General features: G+C 56.2%; 4 protein-coding genes across 5 annotated transcripts; 2 read left to right on the top strand and 2 right to left on the bottom strand.

The window, feature by feature from the left end:
- Positions 1-2: 2 nt before the first annotated feature.
- LIN37 (lin-37 DREAM MuvB core complex component) lies at positions 3-6,107 on the bottom strand. The gene is made up of 9 exons (XM_004600731.2): positions 5,877-6,107; positions 2,058-2,133; positions 1,855-1,905; positions 1,622-1,651; positions 1,462-1,547; positions 1,205-1,371; positions 532-663; positions 368-441; positions 3-150 (listed from the first exon to the last, which is right to left on the bottom strand). Exons 1-9 carry the CDS (start codon positions 5,908-5,910, stop codon positions 69-71), a joined length of 732 nt encoding a protein of 243 aa, XP_004600788.1. The 5' UTR covers positions 5,911-6,107; the 3' UTR covers positions 3-68.
- Positions 6,108-7,440: 1,333 nt separating this feature from the next.
- On the bottom strand, positions 7,441-8,786 carry PSENEN (presenilin enhancer, gamma-secretase subunit). 2 transcript variants are annotated; one of them, XM_055146020.1, is made up of 4 exons: positions 8,647-8,786; positions 8,359-8,512; positions 7,875-7,979; positions 7,441-7,721 (listed from the first exon to the last, which is right to left on the bottom strand). In XM_055146020.1, the coding sequence occupies exons 2-4, from the start codon at positions 8,417-8,419 to the stop codon at positions 7,582-7,584; spliced, it is 306 nt and encodes a 101-aa protein (XP_055001995.1). In that variant the 5' UTR covers positions 8,420-8,512; positions 8,647-8,786; the 3' UTR covers positions 7,441-7,581. The 2 variants fall into 2 exon arrangements, with proteins under 2 accessions (XP_055001995.1, XP_004600789.1); XM_004600732.2 differs by having other exon boundaries at positions 8,642-8,777.
- A 52-nt stretch (positions 8,787-8,838) lies between these two features.
- U2AF1L4 (U2 small nuclear RNA auxiliary factor 1 like 4) lies at positions 8,839-11,406 on the top strand. The gene is made up of 8 exons (XM_055145219.1): positions 8,839-8,973; positions 9,121-9,208; positions 9,570-9,636; positions 9,726-9,775; positions 9,851-9,949; positions 10,111-10,244; positions 10,374-10,469; positions 11,132-11,406. The coding sequence occupies exons 1-8, from the start codon at positions 8,930-8,932 to the stop codon at positions 11,214-11,216; spliced, it is 663 nt and encodes a 220-aa protein (XP_055001194.1). The 5' UTR covers positions 8,839-8,929; the 3' UTR covers positions 11,217-11,406.
- A 130-nt stretch (positions 11,407-11,536) lies between these two features.
- On the top strand, positions 11,537-14,027 carry IGFLR1 (IGF like family receptor 1). Its single transcript, XM_055145218.1, has 5 exons — positions 11,537-11,670; positions 12,327-12,543; positions 12,849-13,036; positions 13,207-13,531; positions 13,609-14,027. Exons 2-5 carry the CDS (start codon positions 12,390-12,392, stop codon positions 13,965-13,967), a joined length of 1,026 nt encoding a protein of 341 aa, XP_055001193.1. The 5' UTR covers positions 11,537-11,670; positions 12,327-12,389; the 3' UTR covers positions 13,968-14,027.
- The last annotated feature ends 47 nt before the right edge of the window (positions 14,028-14,074 follow it).

The following is a 14,074-nucleotide window of genomic DNA, read 5'->3' as shown; positions in this document are numbered from 1 at the left end:
CGAAGGTTGGGCTGAAGCAAGTAGAAGCCAGGTGGAGGCAGGGAGGTTTATTGGGGGGTGGGGGACCATCACTGTCGCTCATACATCTCCCGGAGAATCTTCATGCTTTCTGAGTACCGCAGCTGGTTCCGATGAGACGCCTCCTTCCACCTGGGGGGTGGGAAGGGAAGGGAAGACTTAGCGGGGCTGTCTTTGAGGGGAAGCACGCTGGGGGACTCTCACCTCTGCCGGATGTTCTCTGGGGGGTAGAGGGGCAGGCTGCGGGACCCTCACCTCTGCTAGATGTTCTGGGGGGCAGGCTGTGGGACCCTCACCTCTGCCGGATGTTCTCTGGGGGGGGGTGGGGGGCAGGCTGGGGGACCCTCACCTCTGCCGGATGCGCTTCCAACGCTGCATGTTGCGGTAGATGAGTGAGGAAGCTGAGGGCTCGGGCTCGGAGGGCTGTGGGGATACGAAAACCAGGCTGGGTGACAAGGCCCGAGCTCTACCACGTATGCCCACCCCAGAGCCCTGGCCAGCCTGCACACCCACCTCATCCTCGGGGGTGCCCTGGGTCTCGGGCTGCAGCGGGGATGGGATGCGGGACCTGCAAGCTTCTCCAGGGGCTGTGGGCGGAGGCAGCTTGTACACATCCCGATTCTTGCTGGTGGTGACCTCTGAACCCTGCGGACATGAGCACCCAAACCAGGGCCAAGAGAGTCAGAGCAGAGGTCTGAGGTGCTTCACTTGCCTGTTCTAATACAAGAGCTGGGAAGTCTCACAAGAGGACTGTGTTTCTCTGTTTTTGTTTTGGTGCCACACCAGGCGGAGCTCAGGGGACCGTATGGGGTGCCGAGGGTAGAACCCGGGTTGGCTGTATGCAAGGCAAAAGCGATGTCTGAAGGGGGCACGTTAGACAGTTGGGGGGTCAGTTCTGTCTCTGGACTCCCTGTTCTCTTCTATCTCAAGTCACAGACCCCCTATTCCCCACACTCTAGCCAGGTGCCCCCCATTATTTCTTCCCCGCCCAGTTCAAGGAATTCCCATGAGTTCCCCTAGGCAAGAGGGTCACTATATTGGCATGAAGGTCCCTATCCTGCCCCCCAGTTCTTGGAGGTGATACCAACCACCCCAGGGAACTCTGGCCCCTCTCCCTCCTAGACCCGAGAGCCAGCTTTACCCCCTGGCAGGGGGCTGCTGGGGGGGGGGTCGCCTCCCATCCCACCTCCTCGTCCTCAGGCAGTGGCGGCAGCGGGGAGCCAGGGGAGCGCTCCTGCTCACGCACGGTGGGGCTGTTGCGCATCCAGGCACGGCAGATGGGGTACAGGGGGGTGTTCTCGCTGAACTGGGCCAAGTCCACACTCCGGTCAAACAGCTTGATCACGTATGTGTCTGGGGGAAGAGGGTGGGGGAGAAGGGGCGGAGGTGAACCCCTGCCTGTGGCCTCTGTGCTCTGTGCGCCCCCAGTCTCCCCCGACTCACTGGATCGCTGGGGTCCTCCCTCAGCCAGCCCGTCGTCCATCTCCCTCCTCTTCTTCCTCCGCTGGTGGGGGAAGCGAGCTGATGGCCTGTGTGGAAGCAGAAGGTGAGGCCCGGGGACCCAAGTCCCTCGCAGCTGCCAGCTGGGCCCGCGCTGCCTTACCGTTTGCCGGTGGCTGCAATGGAGCAATCCCTGTGGGGAGAGACGTGGGATCAGCAGGTGAGACCTGACACGCCTTCACGGACCCCCCTCCCCGAGCCCCCAGGGAATACCAAGGAATCAGGTCAGACACACTCACAGGGACCCCCCCACCCCGTCAGCCTTCCAGTCCCCCTGCTCTCTGGACACGGAGCGGAAGAGACACCCTCAGAAACACAGCTTGCTGTAGAACTTACTTGTTGTGGGGGTCTGTGGGGGTCTTCCCGGCTTCCTCATCCAAACGCTCCCTAGAAGCAAGAGAGAACTATGGGCTCACGGTTCCAAAGGCTCAGAATGCTGCACTGCCAAGGGGTCTCCCTCTGGGGCACCTGCTTCCCCCCAGCTAGCATCTCGGGTCCCACTCAGGACTAGAGGGTCCAGGGCGGGGCCAGCTCCCCACCTGTCCATATGACTCTTCTCCAGCAGACACTGAAGAACCGCATCCAGCTGGTTCCGGGCCTTCGCCATCTCCAACTCTGGCAAAGATGGGACAATACAGGAGTCAAGCCCCAGGGCCCCAACAAGTGGGCAGTGGACTGGGTGGGAACACGCTTGCATGTCCATCCCCAGCCCCCTCGGGCCAGCCCTATAACTGTAAGCCAAAGTACTGACTCCTGGGGCTGGAGCGATAGCACAGCCGGTAGGGCGCTTGCCTTGCACCATGGTCAACCTGGGTTCAATTCCCAGCATCCCATATGGTCCCCTGAGCACTGCCAGGGGTAATTTCTGAGTGCAGAGCCAGGAATTACCCCTGTGCATCGCCAGGTGTGACCCAAAAAGCAAAAAACAAAAAAACAAACAAAACAAAGTACTGGCTCCCACATATTCAAGCACGATGGGAGGCCGGGCCTCCCTTGTAGAGTCTGTTCCATCTTCATGAATATGGGTCTCAAAATACTCACCAGCCAGGGTGGTTTGGAGGTTTCAATAAACTTCTGATATATACAAATCTCTTGGAGGGATGCAATGACAATAAGTAATATGTACAGAAATTATGAAGCGCTGAGTAATAAGTAATATTACAGAAATTATGTTCACTGTTCTGTGAACATCAGACACACAACTCTGGGTGTAGGGGCCATACCAAGTGGCATGCAGGGGACTATGATCAAAACCCGGGTTTGCACGTGCAAAGTGTACACTTCAGTTCTTTGAGCCACTTCCCAGGCCACATTGCACATAGGAACCTGGGCTACTTGTCTCAAGGCGCAGGGTGACTGCCGGACTGAGAATTTGGATGCAGGTCACTGAATGGGGCAGCGGCTCAAATTAGGTAGAGAACCCATCCCCCAGGGGTGCTCTGTGTGTCGAAGAAGGGGTGTGATCTCATATCTGAATTAAATATGAACGAGCTGACAATATACAGTAACTGGGAGAACTTTACTAAAATAACCATTTTTTTTTTTTTTTTTTTTTGCTTTTTGGGTCACACCCAGCGATGCACAGGGCTTACTCCTGGCTCTACACTCAGGAATTACTCCTGGTGGTGCTCGGGGGACCATATGGGATGCTGGGAATCGAATCCAGGTTGGCCGCGTGCAAGGCAAATGCCCTACCCACTGTGCTATTGCTCCAGCCCCTAAAATAACCATTTTAAATCTCTCCCCACCCAAGCCTCCCCAAACAGGATCTGGGCTTACCGTCCCAGCCTGTGTCTGCTGCCCTCTGTTATAGAACCGAAGGAGGTGATTCGCTTCTCACCTCTTCCAACTAGTGCAAGTCTGGCCCTGCACAGGAGGATATTCGCCTGGCAGGGTCACTGGGGACAGGTTTGGTCAATCCTGAGGCATTCTAAGGAAACCTGGACACACAGATCACTCAGAGGAGCTGGGTGGGGAACTGAAAAAGGGATTCCCTGTTTTTTTGTTTTTGTTTTTTGCTTTGGGGTCACATTCGACAGTGCTCAGGGTTACTCCTGGCTCTGCACTCATGGATCACTCAGTGCCCTATCCGCTGTGTTATTGCAGACTGGCCCCAGGATGCTCCAGCTTTGAAGATTACAGCAAAGAGCCTTGGGCTGGAGCCCCAGGTCTGAGCTGTACCCACGTCCCTTTGCCTAGTCTCTGCTTCTACCAGGACCTCGGACTCAGGGTCCATGGGTATCAGAACACACTTCCCCTGGCTGCCCCCCAAGATCCTTTTATCTACTGACCCTGCACTGGACTCAGTGTCTGAGTCTGCCCCTCTGGCACTCCCCAGGCCTGGCCAGGGACACCTCTGGAAGGTGTCACAGCCTTCATGGTGCTTTCTCTTTTCCAGCTAGCACAGAGGTGGCCAAAATTATTTGCTACCTTTTAAGAAAAAAAATTATTTCGCATAGCCATGAAAATCAACCTTCTTTAGGGAACAAGCAAAAGTACCCCCTAATTTCATCCAAGGCTACTAATCCCCTGGCTTGTATTCTACCCTCAAGGATGGGGGCTGGTGCCCAGGTGCCATATGGGCCACCCTGAGAAACACTGACAGGTGCTCCTATTCTGCCCCATCGACCCCAAGACCTGCCCACTTGGAATCTCCACCCAACCTACCCCTTCCCTGCTCCGCCCATCTGGGCCCTTTCCTTCCCTCCCCCTGGCTCCCAGCTTCAATCTCCCATCCTGATTCATCTTCCACAAGGTGATCAGAAAAACCTTAAAATCAAAGTTAAGGGCTGTAGAATAGTGGCTAGTGCACTTGCCTGGCTCACGCACGGCCGACCTGGGTTTTATCCCTAACCCCAGCATGGTCCCCAGAACACACTAGGAGTGATCCCTAAGAGCAGAGTGGGGAATAAGCCAAACACCCCTGGGTGTGGGCAAATGTGTCCTTCGCCCCACATCAAAATTGACCCTGAATCCTCCCTGTCACTGCTGCACAATGAGCTTCTGGCCTGGTGTTTGTCAGCACCATCCCTCTGTCCACCTTCTTCAGTCTCCCCATCTCTGCTGCTCAGGCCCCCCTCATTTTCTTTTTTTGCTTTTTGTGTCACATCTGGCGATGCACAGGGGTTCCTCCTGGCTCTGCACTCAGGAATTATCCCTGGCGGTGCTCAGGGGACCATATGGGATGCTGGGAATCGAACCTGGGTCGGCCGCGTGCAAGGCAAACGCCCTACCCGCTGTACTATTGCTCCAGCCCCAGGCCCCCCTCATTTTCACATGCATAATTTTTGTTTCTATTTGGAGAGGCACCCTTTTCATTCATTCCTTGGTTCAGACCCTCCCGTGGCTCCCCATTTCCCTTAAAGCAAAAAGCAAAGTCCATGACCATCGCCCACCCTTCTCTCTCCCCAGGCACGCTGCCGTTCCTTGACTCAGAATCTCTCACAGATCACGGGCACTGTGTCTCATTCATCTCCTGACCCCGTTTTACTGTTTCACCACTTATCCCCTTTAAGACGCTCCCATGTTTGTTCACTTTTATTTATGTGTGTGTGTGTGAGGGAAGGGAATGAATTCTGTGCCCCTCCCACGCTCCTTATCACATCAGTTGTGGCGTTCCCATCAGTCTGCCCCACCCAAGGACCAGAGCGATAGTAAGTCAGATAAGAAATTGGCCTTGCAGGAGGATGACCTTGGGTTGTATCCCTGGCATCCCATATGTTTTCCCCCTGAGTTTGGCCAGGAGTGATCTCTGAGTGCAGAGTCAGGAGTAACCTCTGAGCACCACCGGGTGTGGCCCCAAAATAAAACAAAACATCTGCTCCGTTCAGGTGACGTCTTGAGCTTCAGTTCCTGGTACATTCCAATTTCTACTCCCCAGGATGGATAAGACATGGGCTGGAGCGATAGCACAGCGGGTAGGGGGTAGGGCGTTTGCCTTGCACGCGGTCAACCCGGGTTCGATTCCTAGCATCACATATGGTCCCCCAGCACCGCCAGGACTAATTCCTGAGTGCAGAGCCAGGAGTAAGCCCTGTGCACCGCTGGGTGTGACCAAAAGAAAAAAAAAAAGCAGGATGGATGAGACAGGCTAAACTGAAGGTAGGGAAACCTAGCACAGCCAAGACTCCTCATGCACTCGGGATCCCCCTGCTTTACCGTATCACACTGCCAAGTCACTCCCACCCATCTCAGCTGTCCTGGACACACACAGACCCGGAAGGTACCCAAGTGGGAGGAGTGGCTCGCGCGCGACACCGCGATTGTCAGGGGGCTGCAAGGAAAAGGCACCAGTCCACCCCATTACAGGCCTGTCACTCCGGGGCTCCCCGAAAGGCCCCCGACCTCGGGGTCCTCACCTGATTTCTCCACTTTCACCTTCACCGGGAACATGGTTTGGGTCTGGGGTCCGGCTCGCCGAATCCCAGGCGCGCTAAAGAGCCTAGAGTCACAAGTCAAGGAAGATCGGGGTCAGACAGCGAGAGGTCAAAGGTAAGCTTCGAAACGCGGCCAGTTCTCAGCAGAGATCACGACCGGCCGCCACCGCCACTGCCACCGCCGCCTTCTTTAGTTCCCCTTCTATGGGCGGGCCCTTTCGGCAAATCTTTTTTCCCATTAGTCACTGAGCTGTCGATCTCCTGCTCTGCCCAATGGACTGCAGCTACCGTCTGCTGTCCAGCTTTAAGTCCCACCTCTTTGGGTTCGGCTTCCGAAACAAACCAACGATATCCGGCAGTGACTTCTGGGAGGTGTAGTTCTAGTTGGCTGGAGAAACGGTTGCGCCTGCGTCGCGCGAGGCACGGTGGGAGTCGTAGGAGCTGAGCGTCGCATAGCCTCCTGGGATTTGTAGTGTTCGAAGCTTAGAGGGGCTGGTGCCCTTTTTATGCAGACTTAACCGGAGTCCTCTTGCCCCTAAAACGACGATGAAATCTGTAGGTAAACTGGGTTCTTCCTATAAACACTCATTAGGTACCAGTTACCTGCCAATTTATTTTCAAAGACGACCATAAATTTTATTAGTGTGCCATTCTACTTATTGAGGATATCGCTCCAGTCTGTAAGTTTGTATTTTAAAGGGTAGATGAAAGATAAATAAAACTTTTAGAATAAAATGTAATGACAAGCCAGAGAAGCAGGTAAGGTCTTTGTCTTGCACATGACTGACACAGGTTCAATTCCTGACAACCTGTAGGGTCCCTGGCACTGCCAGGACTGATCCCTGAGCACAGAGTCAGGAGTAAGCCCTGAGCACAGCCAGGTATGGCCCCCAAATCAAAACCAGACAAAAGAATATAATCTATTAAGAGAAAGAACACAGACTGATAAGGATATGGAGTGGCCCAATATGGGGAATTCCAATTTTAAATAGGATGGTGAAGGGAGCTCTTCTCTGCTAAACCACCCAGGCTGGCGAACTTCCGTTATTAAGTACGCTGTGGCCCAGTGAAATTCTAAGAGGTAGCACTGTGATCCTCATGTCAGATGAATGGGAAAATATTTCAAAATTCACACATTGCGAGTACCGGGAAAATGGCCCCTGGTAATGAAAGTACTTACTATTCCTTTCTGGGTCCTCTTGTAGAAAAAGCACTTTTTAGTAGTGAAGTTCCTATTTCAGAGGTCTATGAGTTTTCCGTGAAAACGTGCATGCTATGTGTGATCTAAGCCTAGCACAAAGTTTTTTAAACATTAATATTCAGGGCTGGAGTGATAGCACAGCGGGTAGGGTGTTTGCCTTGCACGCGGCCGTCCCGGGTTCAATTCCCAGCATCTCATATGGTCCCCCGAGCACCACCAGGAATAATTCCTGAGTGCAGAGCCAGGAGTAACCACTGAGCATTGCCAGGTGTGAACCAAAAAGCTTAAAAAAATTAATATTCAGTGTATGTTTTTAACCTCCAAAAGATCCCAGAAAAATCAATGTAGGAGAATTAGAGTCCTTTATTAAGGGAGGTCAGCAGAGTACACAGGGAGGGGAAAAGTCTTTAGGGGCTGAGACTGGGTTTAGAACATCGGAGCCCATTCTGGGAGAATGAGCAGGTCCTCAGGATTGTACAGAAGCTGTCAAGGGGTGCCCAGGGGTATGGTGAAGGAGAGGTAGTCCCCAAGGGCACCCCAACGGGGCCGGTAGATCTGGAAGATGGTGATCCAGGTAGTGAGTACAATCACCCAGAAGAGGAACCCCACAGCTGAGCGACAGACATCTGGAAAAGAGGACAGGCGTGGGGAAGTTGGCCTCTGCCAGCTCGAATCTCCCACCTCTCCACCACTGTGCCCCGGAACCCCCATCACCCCTCCCTCTGGGAGTCCCCCGTTTCTCCCCGCACAACCGATGATTTCCTTTGCTCTGGACTCACAGCCTTTGATTTGGCTCTGTTCGGTGTATGCGGGGACAATGAAGGCCTCTCGAAAGAACCAGAAGATATTTACCAACCAGAGAAAAGGTAGGAAAGCAAAGCCACCTGAAGGCGAAAAAAAAAAAAAAAATCAAAGGGGAGCATAAGGCAATGAAGAGCTCTCCCACATCCCAACTCCAGCACTCTCGGAGAACCTATCTGGAAGGTCCTTTTCCCACAGTCACGTTCAAACAGATCTGTTATCAGGGACCCAGAAATCCAGAACACTCCCCTCCCTCCGCCCCTCCCCCGCCCCGCACCAGCCAACTACCCTGCACTGAGGTCTCAACGGGCTCTTTCTGCAGGACCCAGATCCTTTTCTCGGAAGCCCAGTGCCCAGCCCCTTCTACCATTAGACCCAAGCCTCCTGGTCCCTGCTCCCTCGACTCAGTTTTAGTCCAGCAGGGCCTCTCTCTTTTTCTGAGACCCTGAGACCGGCCCTTACCCAGATAGTACTTCCGGCACAGATTCAACTTCTCCTCGTTGGATACCCGCTCCAAATTCATCGTTGCGCGGGGCTAGGTGGTCCGAGGGGCTGGCTGGGCCAGACCCAACCTCGATCCCAAGTGACAGACGCAAGGCTCGCGAACAACCACGCCCTATTACGACAAAACGGAGCCAGAGAGAAGGATGGGTTGGTTGGAAGCGGGGTCCCCCGCCCCTCCCGCAACAGGACTGGCCTGAGAAGCTCTGTGCCGGCTGTGGTGCGCTCAAGGACCCCCCCACACCTTACCTCGGCAGCCACTTCCTCCGGCTTGGCTGCCCCGGCCACAGCCAGCTGCAGACGTTTGCGTGAGATGCCGCAAGACGCTCTGGGCTTTGTAGTCTTGGTGGCGCGGCGGCGGTGCGCGCATGCGCCCTCCGACCCAGCGCGGGGCGGGCGCGGGCTCCCCGCACGCACGCGCATTGCGGGGTCCGTGCGCGCCCGCGGCCCAGACGCGACGAACTACACTTCCCAGAGGGCTCAGGACACAGACGTGACGCAAGGCGCAGGCAGTTGGAGGGTTCGGATAAAAATGGCTGAATATTTAGCTTCGATATTCGGGACTGAGAAGGACAAGTGAGAACGGGTGCAGGGAGTGGCCCCCTCGGGGATCCAGGAATGGGGCATCTGGTGCCCGCGGCGGCCGGGCGGCTTGGGGCGATGTTTCTGGGGTTTCCGGCCTCCCCAGCTCTCGATTCACCTCTGTCTTTGCACCTCTTCCAGGGTTAACTGCTCTTTTTACTTTAAGATCGGGGCCTGCCGGCACGGGGACCGGTGCTCCCGGCTTCACAACAAACCGACTTTCAGCCAGGTGAGAGCCTGCACGGAGCCTGGGGGGTTAACGCCTCCCAGCCCTTCCCCTTCTGTTGTCGATCATCACGAGGCCCCGCCTTTTCCGGCTGCCTAACGCCCGCCCCAGGCCGCCCCTTTCATTCTGGGACCACCCAGGAGCTTGGCCACGCCCCCGTCTGTCCTAGCCCCCTTCGGGGCTGGTCCTCACGGTTAGGTCCCCCTTCCTTCTGGTTTCCTTAGGCACAAGCGTCGCCGATGCACCCACGAGGTTTAGGCTGCATCGGAGGTGCTGGGTCCCGCCCCCAATCTTCATACCCCGTCCCCTTTGCATGCAGCCCCGCTCTTTGAACTCAGGCCCCGCTCCCTGACCTTCTGTTCAGACCATAGTGCTGCTCAACCTGTACCGGAATCCACAGAACACCGCCCAAACCGCAGACGGATCGCATTGTGAGTTGGGGACGGGGTATGCGGGCAGGGAAAACGGCGCATTGGAGGCCACTCCCTGACCCTCCCCCACCTCATCCCCTTTCCTCCAGGTCACGTGAGCGATGTGGAAGTGCAGGAGCACTATGATAACTTCTTCGAGGTGAGGGGCTGGCCGGGGTGAGTTGCGTTCCCGGTGGGCCTGGAGCTTGGCTGAGTTCCGCCTGGTCTTCCGCAGGAGGTCTTCACGGAACTGCAGGAGAAGTACGGGGAGATTGAAGAGATGAATGTGTGCGACAACCTGGGGGACCACCTTGTGGGCAATGTCTATGTCAAGGTGCCTGTGCTCCCCCATTAGCGCCCAGAGGCCAAGGCATCGCTGAAGCCTCACAGCTTGCCGGCCATCAGTAAAGCCAGTCCAGCCCCCTGCCCGGAGCGACTGACTAGTCCCCTGAAGATTTCTGAGTTTGGCTGCTGACCCTGCTAACTTTCCCCTAGTTCCGGCGAGAGGAGGATGCGGAACGGGCAGTAGCTGAGCTCAATAACCGCTGGTTCAATGGGCAGGCTGTGCATGCGGAGCTGTCCCCGGTCACCGACTTCCGGGAGTCATGCTGTCGGCAGTATGAGATGGGGTATGGCTACTGGGGTATGGCCGTGCAGTTGGGAAAACGACAGGGGGTTAGGCTTCTGGGACTCTGGGCCAGAGTGTCTGTGGACTGTCAGAGACCCTGGCTGCTTCCATCTGTCCGTCTTCTGCCTAGGGAATGTACCCGAGGCGGCTTCTGCAACTTCATGCACCTGCGCCCCATCTCCCGGAACCTCCGCCGGCAGCTTTATGGGCGGGGACCCAGGCGTAGGTACGTGAGGGTACCAGCACCTCACCCACCCTGAGCCCTTGTGCTCTGAGATGAACCTGATTTGACATGCCATTGACCTTGTCTCAGGCCTTTGTGTTTTAAAAGTATCCCAAAGAACCATTTCAACCCTAAAGCTAGCTCAAACCCAGTCTTTTAATGTTTTTGGCTTTTGGGCCATACCTGGAGGTGCTTGGGGCTTACTCCTGATTCTGTGCTCAGGGATCATGCTTACAGGGCTCAGGGTACCCTACATGGTACAGGAGGTTGCAGCTGAGTCAGCTGTGTGCAAGGCAAGCCCTCTGCCTACTGTATTAATAATGCTCTGGCCCTTGAACCCTGAATTCTTTTATTTATTTATTTTTTGCTTTATGGGTCACACCTGGCAATGCACAGGGGTTACTCCTGGCTCTGCACTCAGGAATCACCCCTGGCAGTGTTCAGAGGACCGTATGGGATGCTGGGAATCGAATCCGGGTTGGCCGCATGCAAGGCAAATGGCCTGCCCGCTGTGCTATTGCTCCAGCCCCGAACCCTGAATTCTTAATCCTAAAGCCAGACTGCCTTCCCAATTCTTGTTGTCCCGCCCTGCCCCATTCTAGAGTAGAGACTCTCCTCTAGAATGAGGGGTCTGTACTAATCTTCCTCTTTCCACTTGTCTGCAGGTCACCCCCAAGGTCCCATACCAGCCACCGCCCCCGGGAAAGGAACCGGCGGCATTCACCAGACCACCGGCATGGACGCTTTTGAATCCCTCATCCCCTCGCCCTCCACCCAACAGGCACAGAAGTTCTGGCCAGGACCCTTCCTCCTCCGAGTTCCTGTACACCCCCCAGGGCCAGTTTTTCCCCAGGCACTGGGGCTCGTGATGTAACCTGTTAAACACAGGGACTTCTGCCACTCCCCTAATAAAGTTCTGTATTAAGGGTTGTTAGCCTTGCCTAGTTGTGGGCTGGAGTTTCCTTTCAAGCCCACATTTCCTGACAGAAGCAGGGCTGGGCTCTGACCACAACATTGGTTGAGGCACTTCAAACAGTAGATCGGAAAGTAGTGGGACCAAGAATCTAAAAGCTTGTGGGGCATTTGGGAGGGCACCATTGTGCTAGAAACATCATCCTTTCCACTTGAGGCTTCTCAAGGGGGAGGCCTGCTTGTGGCAGGTTGGAGGACTCCAGCTCAGAGGAGATTGGGCTTAGGAACAAAGGTAAGATATCTGGGACCCAAGTGGGCACCCCTAGTGGGGTGGGTCAGGGGCCTCTTGCTGGCAATGCCTAAGATTTGTGAAGTTAAAATAATAACAGTTCCTGTGCTTTCTAGTAATTTTGTTTGTTTGGGCCACACCCAGCATTCCTCAGGGCTCACCCCTGGCTTTGTGCTGAGGGAATCGCTACCAGTGGTGCTGCCGGTGCTGCTGGGCACCATATGTACCATATGTATCATATGTGACCTGGGATGGAACAATTTTCTTACTTGGTTTTGGGGCCACACCCCGCGGTGCTCAGGGGTTACTTCTAGCTCTGTGATCGGGGATCACTCCTGCGGGTATTTCGAAGGTCGGGGTGGGGAGAGGTCATACGGGATGCCTGGGACCGAACCTGGGTGGGCCACATGCAAGGCAAGTGCCCTTACCCACTGAACTATGTGGCCCCAGATCCAAGTTTTAATTCTGTACAATAAGGCTCTGAGATAAATGCTATCACCTGTTTTAGCTGTGGGAAAGAGGCCGGAAGATGGCAGAGGTGGGCCTCTCCGAATAATGAATGGCCTAGGAGCTGAACTGGTTGGGGTCCTATCCCCCTCCTCCATACCTACTTCTGTCTCCTTCTGCCCTGTTTCCTCGTGCGTACATGCGTGTGATAGTGCGACAGAAGTAGGCTGGCTGCAAGTCCGTGTTCACGACCACCCCCTGGCAGGCTTTTTCCAATGAGTCCCCGATTCCTCCTGAAGGCCTTGCTGCTCCTGGCCGGGCCGGCGTCGCTGGAGTCCTCCCAGCACTGCGGCCGCCTGGAGTACTGGAACCCGGACAACTTGTGCTGCGGCAGTTGCCTGCAGCGCTTCGGGCCGCCCCCCTGCTCTGGTGAGGGGCTGAGCACGCGTCCATGCTCAGGCGTTGCTGCGGGGGCGCAGGGTACTGGGGAAAGGGCGAGACTGGGGGAGGGTCGAGGCGATGGCACTGTCCTAGCGGAGGGGTGCGGTCTGAGAAGAGGGATCTGCCGGAAGGCGTGGGTGGCGGGTGGTGAAACCCGGCGCGGGCGGAGAGGCAGCGCGGGAGGGGCGGGGTCTGGTCAGCCGTGCTGGGGACTGGAGGGGGAGCAGGGAGGCTGGAGGAAGGGGCGGGGGCGGCGCGCTCCGAGCTGCGTGTGAGCCCGCGTCTCCCACCAGGCTATGAGTTCTCGGAGAACTGCGGCCTCAATGACTTGGGCGATCACGTGGCGCATCCCTTCCAAGAGTGCCCTCCTGGGCAGTGCAACCCCTACGGTGCCGAGCTGTGCAGCCCCTGTGGTAGCGGAGCCGTGGGCCCCGTGCCCACCGAGAGTGCAGGGAGAACCGGGTCCCCTCGCTGCAGAGAGGTGCAGACTGGGGTTGGGGCAAGGATGCAGCTTGTGGGAGGTGGGCAGCACGCTGGGGTGCGGGGTCTGCGTGATGCCCAGCTAAAGATGGGGTGGTGCTATAGCGGGAGGGGGGGCAGAAAGTGGGCCTTGTCTCAACTTTACTCCACCCTGCCTCCCCCAATTTCCAGAAGCCGGTCCCCTCCAAGGAGCTCTGCCCTTTCTCATCTTCCAGTCTCCCGGTCACAGCTGGGCCTGTACCAAGTGTGCCCTTGCCAAGCTTTGTCCTGCCCATGGTGCTGGTTCTGCTGCCCGCTGGGGTAGTGGGCCTTCTGTTCATCCTGCAGAGACACCACCTTTCCAGAAGGAAAGGTGTTTCCTACCCCTGTCCAGGTTTTGCTTGCAAGGACCTTGACACCCCTGTCACCCAGTACTGGTCCACTCCAGGCTCCCTGGACATATCAGAGGCTGGAGATTCAAGGAAGGAGGTGTCCCCACTTACACAACTGGACGGAGGTTAGTCGGGTACATGCCAACGGGGGAGGTGGATTCAAGTTCCCCTTCCTCCCCTTAAGCCTCCCTTTGTCTCCCAGAGCTGCCGTGTCTGACCTCAGAGCCCCTGTCTCGGCTTCTGGATGAGTTGGAAGTGTTGGAAGAGCTGATTGTGCTGCTGGACCCGGAGCCGGGGCCTGGTGGGGGGATTGCCCGTGGCACCACTCGACACCTGGCTTCTAGATACGGCCTGCCTGCTGTCTGGTCCAACTATGCCTACTCGCTGAGACCCAGCCACTCACCTCTCCGTGCCCTGATTGAAGTGGTGGTGGCAAGGGAGCCCTCTGCCTCTCTGGGTCAGCTCAGCACACACCTGGCCCAGCTGGGACGGAGAGATGCCCTGCAGGTGCTGTCCCGACTTGGCAGATCTGGGCTTGTCTGGCCTGACACTCAAAATTAAGTTCCGCTGACCTGAGTGCCCACTGACTCCGGGTCTCCGTAAGAGGAGGACCCCACAGACCTCTCATTCTCTTTGGCCCCAGCTGCCACAGGGTGACCCTCTCAGAT

Source organism: Sorex araneus, chromosome 8, assembly GCF_027595985.1.
Source record: "Sorex araneus isolate mSorAra2 chromosome 8, mSorAra2.pri, whole genome shotgun sequence".
Lineage (NCBI taxonomy): Eukaryota > Metazoa > Chordata > Mammalia > Eulipotyphla > Soricidae > Sorex > Sorex araneus.
This window is presented reverse-complemented; position numbering and strand designations above follow the sequence as displayed.

Excerpts from the sequence above, each read along its gene's own strand:
- LIN37 (XM_004600731.2), bottom strand. The coding sequence starts at position 5,910 with ATGTTCCCGGTGAAGGTGAAAGTGGAGAAATCAG. Across the intron at positions 1,548-1,621 it reads ATTGCAGCCACCGGCAAACG|GCCATCAGCTCGCTTCCCCC; the intron begins GTAAGGCAGCGC and ends GCTTCCACACAG. Across the intron at positions 151-367 it reads TGGAAGCGCATCCGGCAGAG|GTGGAAGGAGGCGTCTCATC; the intron begins GTGAGGGTCCCC and ends CCCACCCCCCAG.
- PSENEN (XM_055146020.1), bottom strand. The coding sequence starts at position 8,419 with ATGAATTTGGAGCGGGTATCCAACGAGGAGAAGTTGAATCTGTGCCGG. Across the intron at positions 7,980-8,358 it reads GTGCCGGAAGTACTATCTGG|GTGGCTTTGCTTTCCTACCT; the intron begins GTAAGGGCCGGT and ends TTTCGCCTTCAG. Across the intron at positions 7,722-7,874 it reads ACAGAGCCAAATCAAAGGCT|ATGTCTGTCGCTCAGCTGTG; the intron begins GTGAGTCCAGAG and ends CCTCTTTTCCAG.
- U2AF1L4 (XM_055145219.1), top strand. The coding sequence starts at position 8,930 with ATGGCTGAATATTTAGCTTCGATATTCGGGACTGAGAAGGACAA. Across the intron at positions 8,974-9,120 it reads TTCGGGACTGAGAAGGACAA|GGTTAACTGCTCTTTTTACT; the intron begins GTGAGAACGGGT and ends CACCTCTTCCAG. Across the intron at positions 10,245-10,373 it reads TGTCGGCAGTATGAGATGGG|GGAATGTACCCGAGGCGGCT; the intron begins GTATGGCTACTG and ends TCTTCTGCCTAG.
- IGFLR1 (XM_055145218.1), top strand. The coding sequence starts at position 12,390 with ATGAGTCCCCGATTCCTCCTGAAGGCCTTGCTGCTCCTGGCCGGGCCG. Across the intron at positions 12,544-12,848 it reads CGGGCCGCCCCCCTGCTCTG|GCTATGAGTTCTCGGAGAAC; the intron begins GTGAGGGGCTGA and ends GTCTCCCACCAG. Across the intron at positions 13,037-13,206 it reads GGTCCCCTCGCTGCAGAGAG|AAGCCGGTCCCCTCCAAGGA; the intron begins GTGCAGACTGGG and ends CCCAATTTCCAG.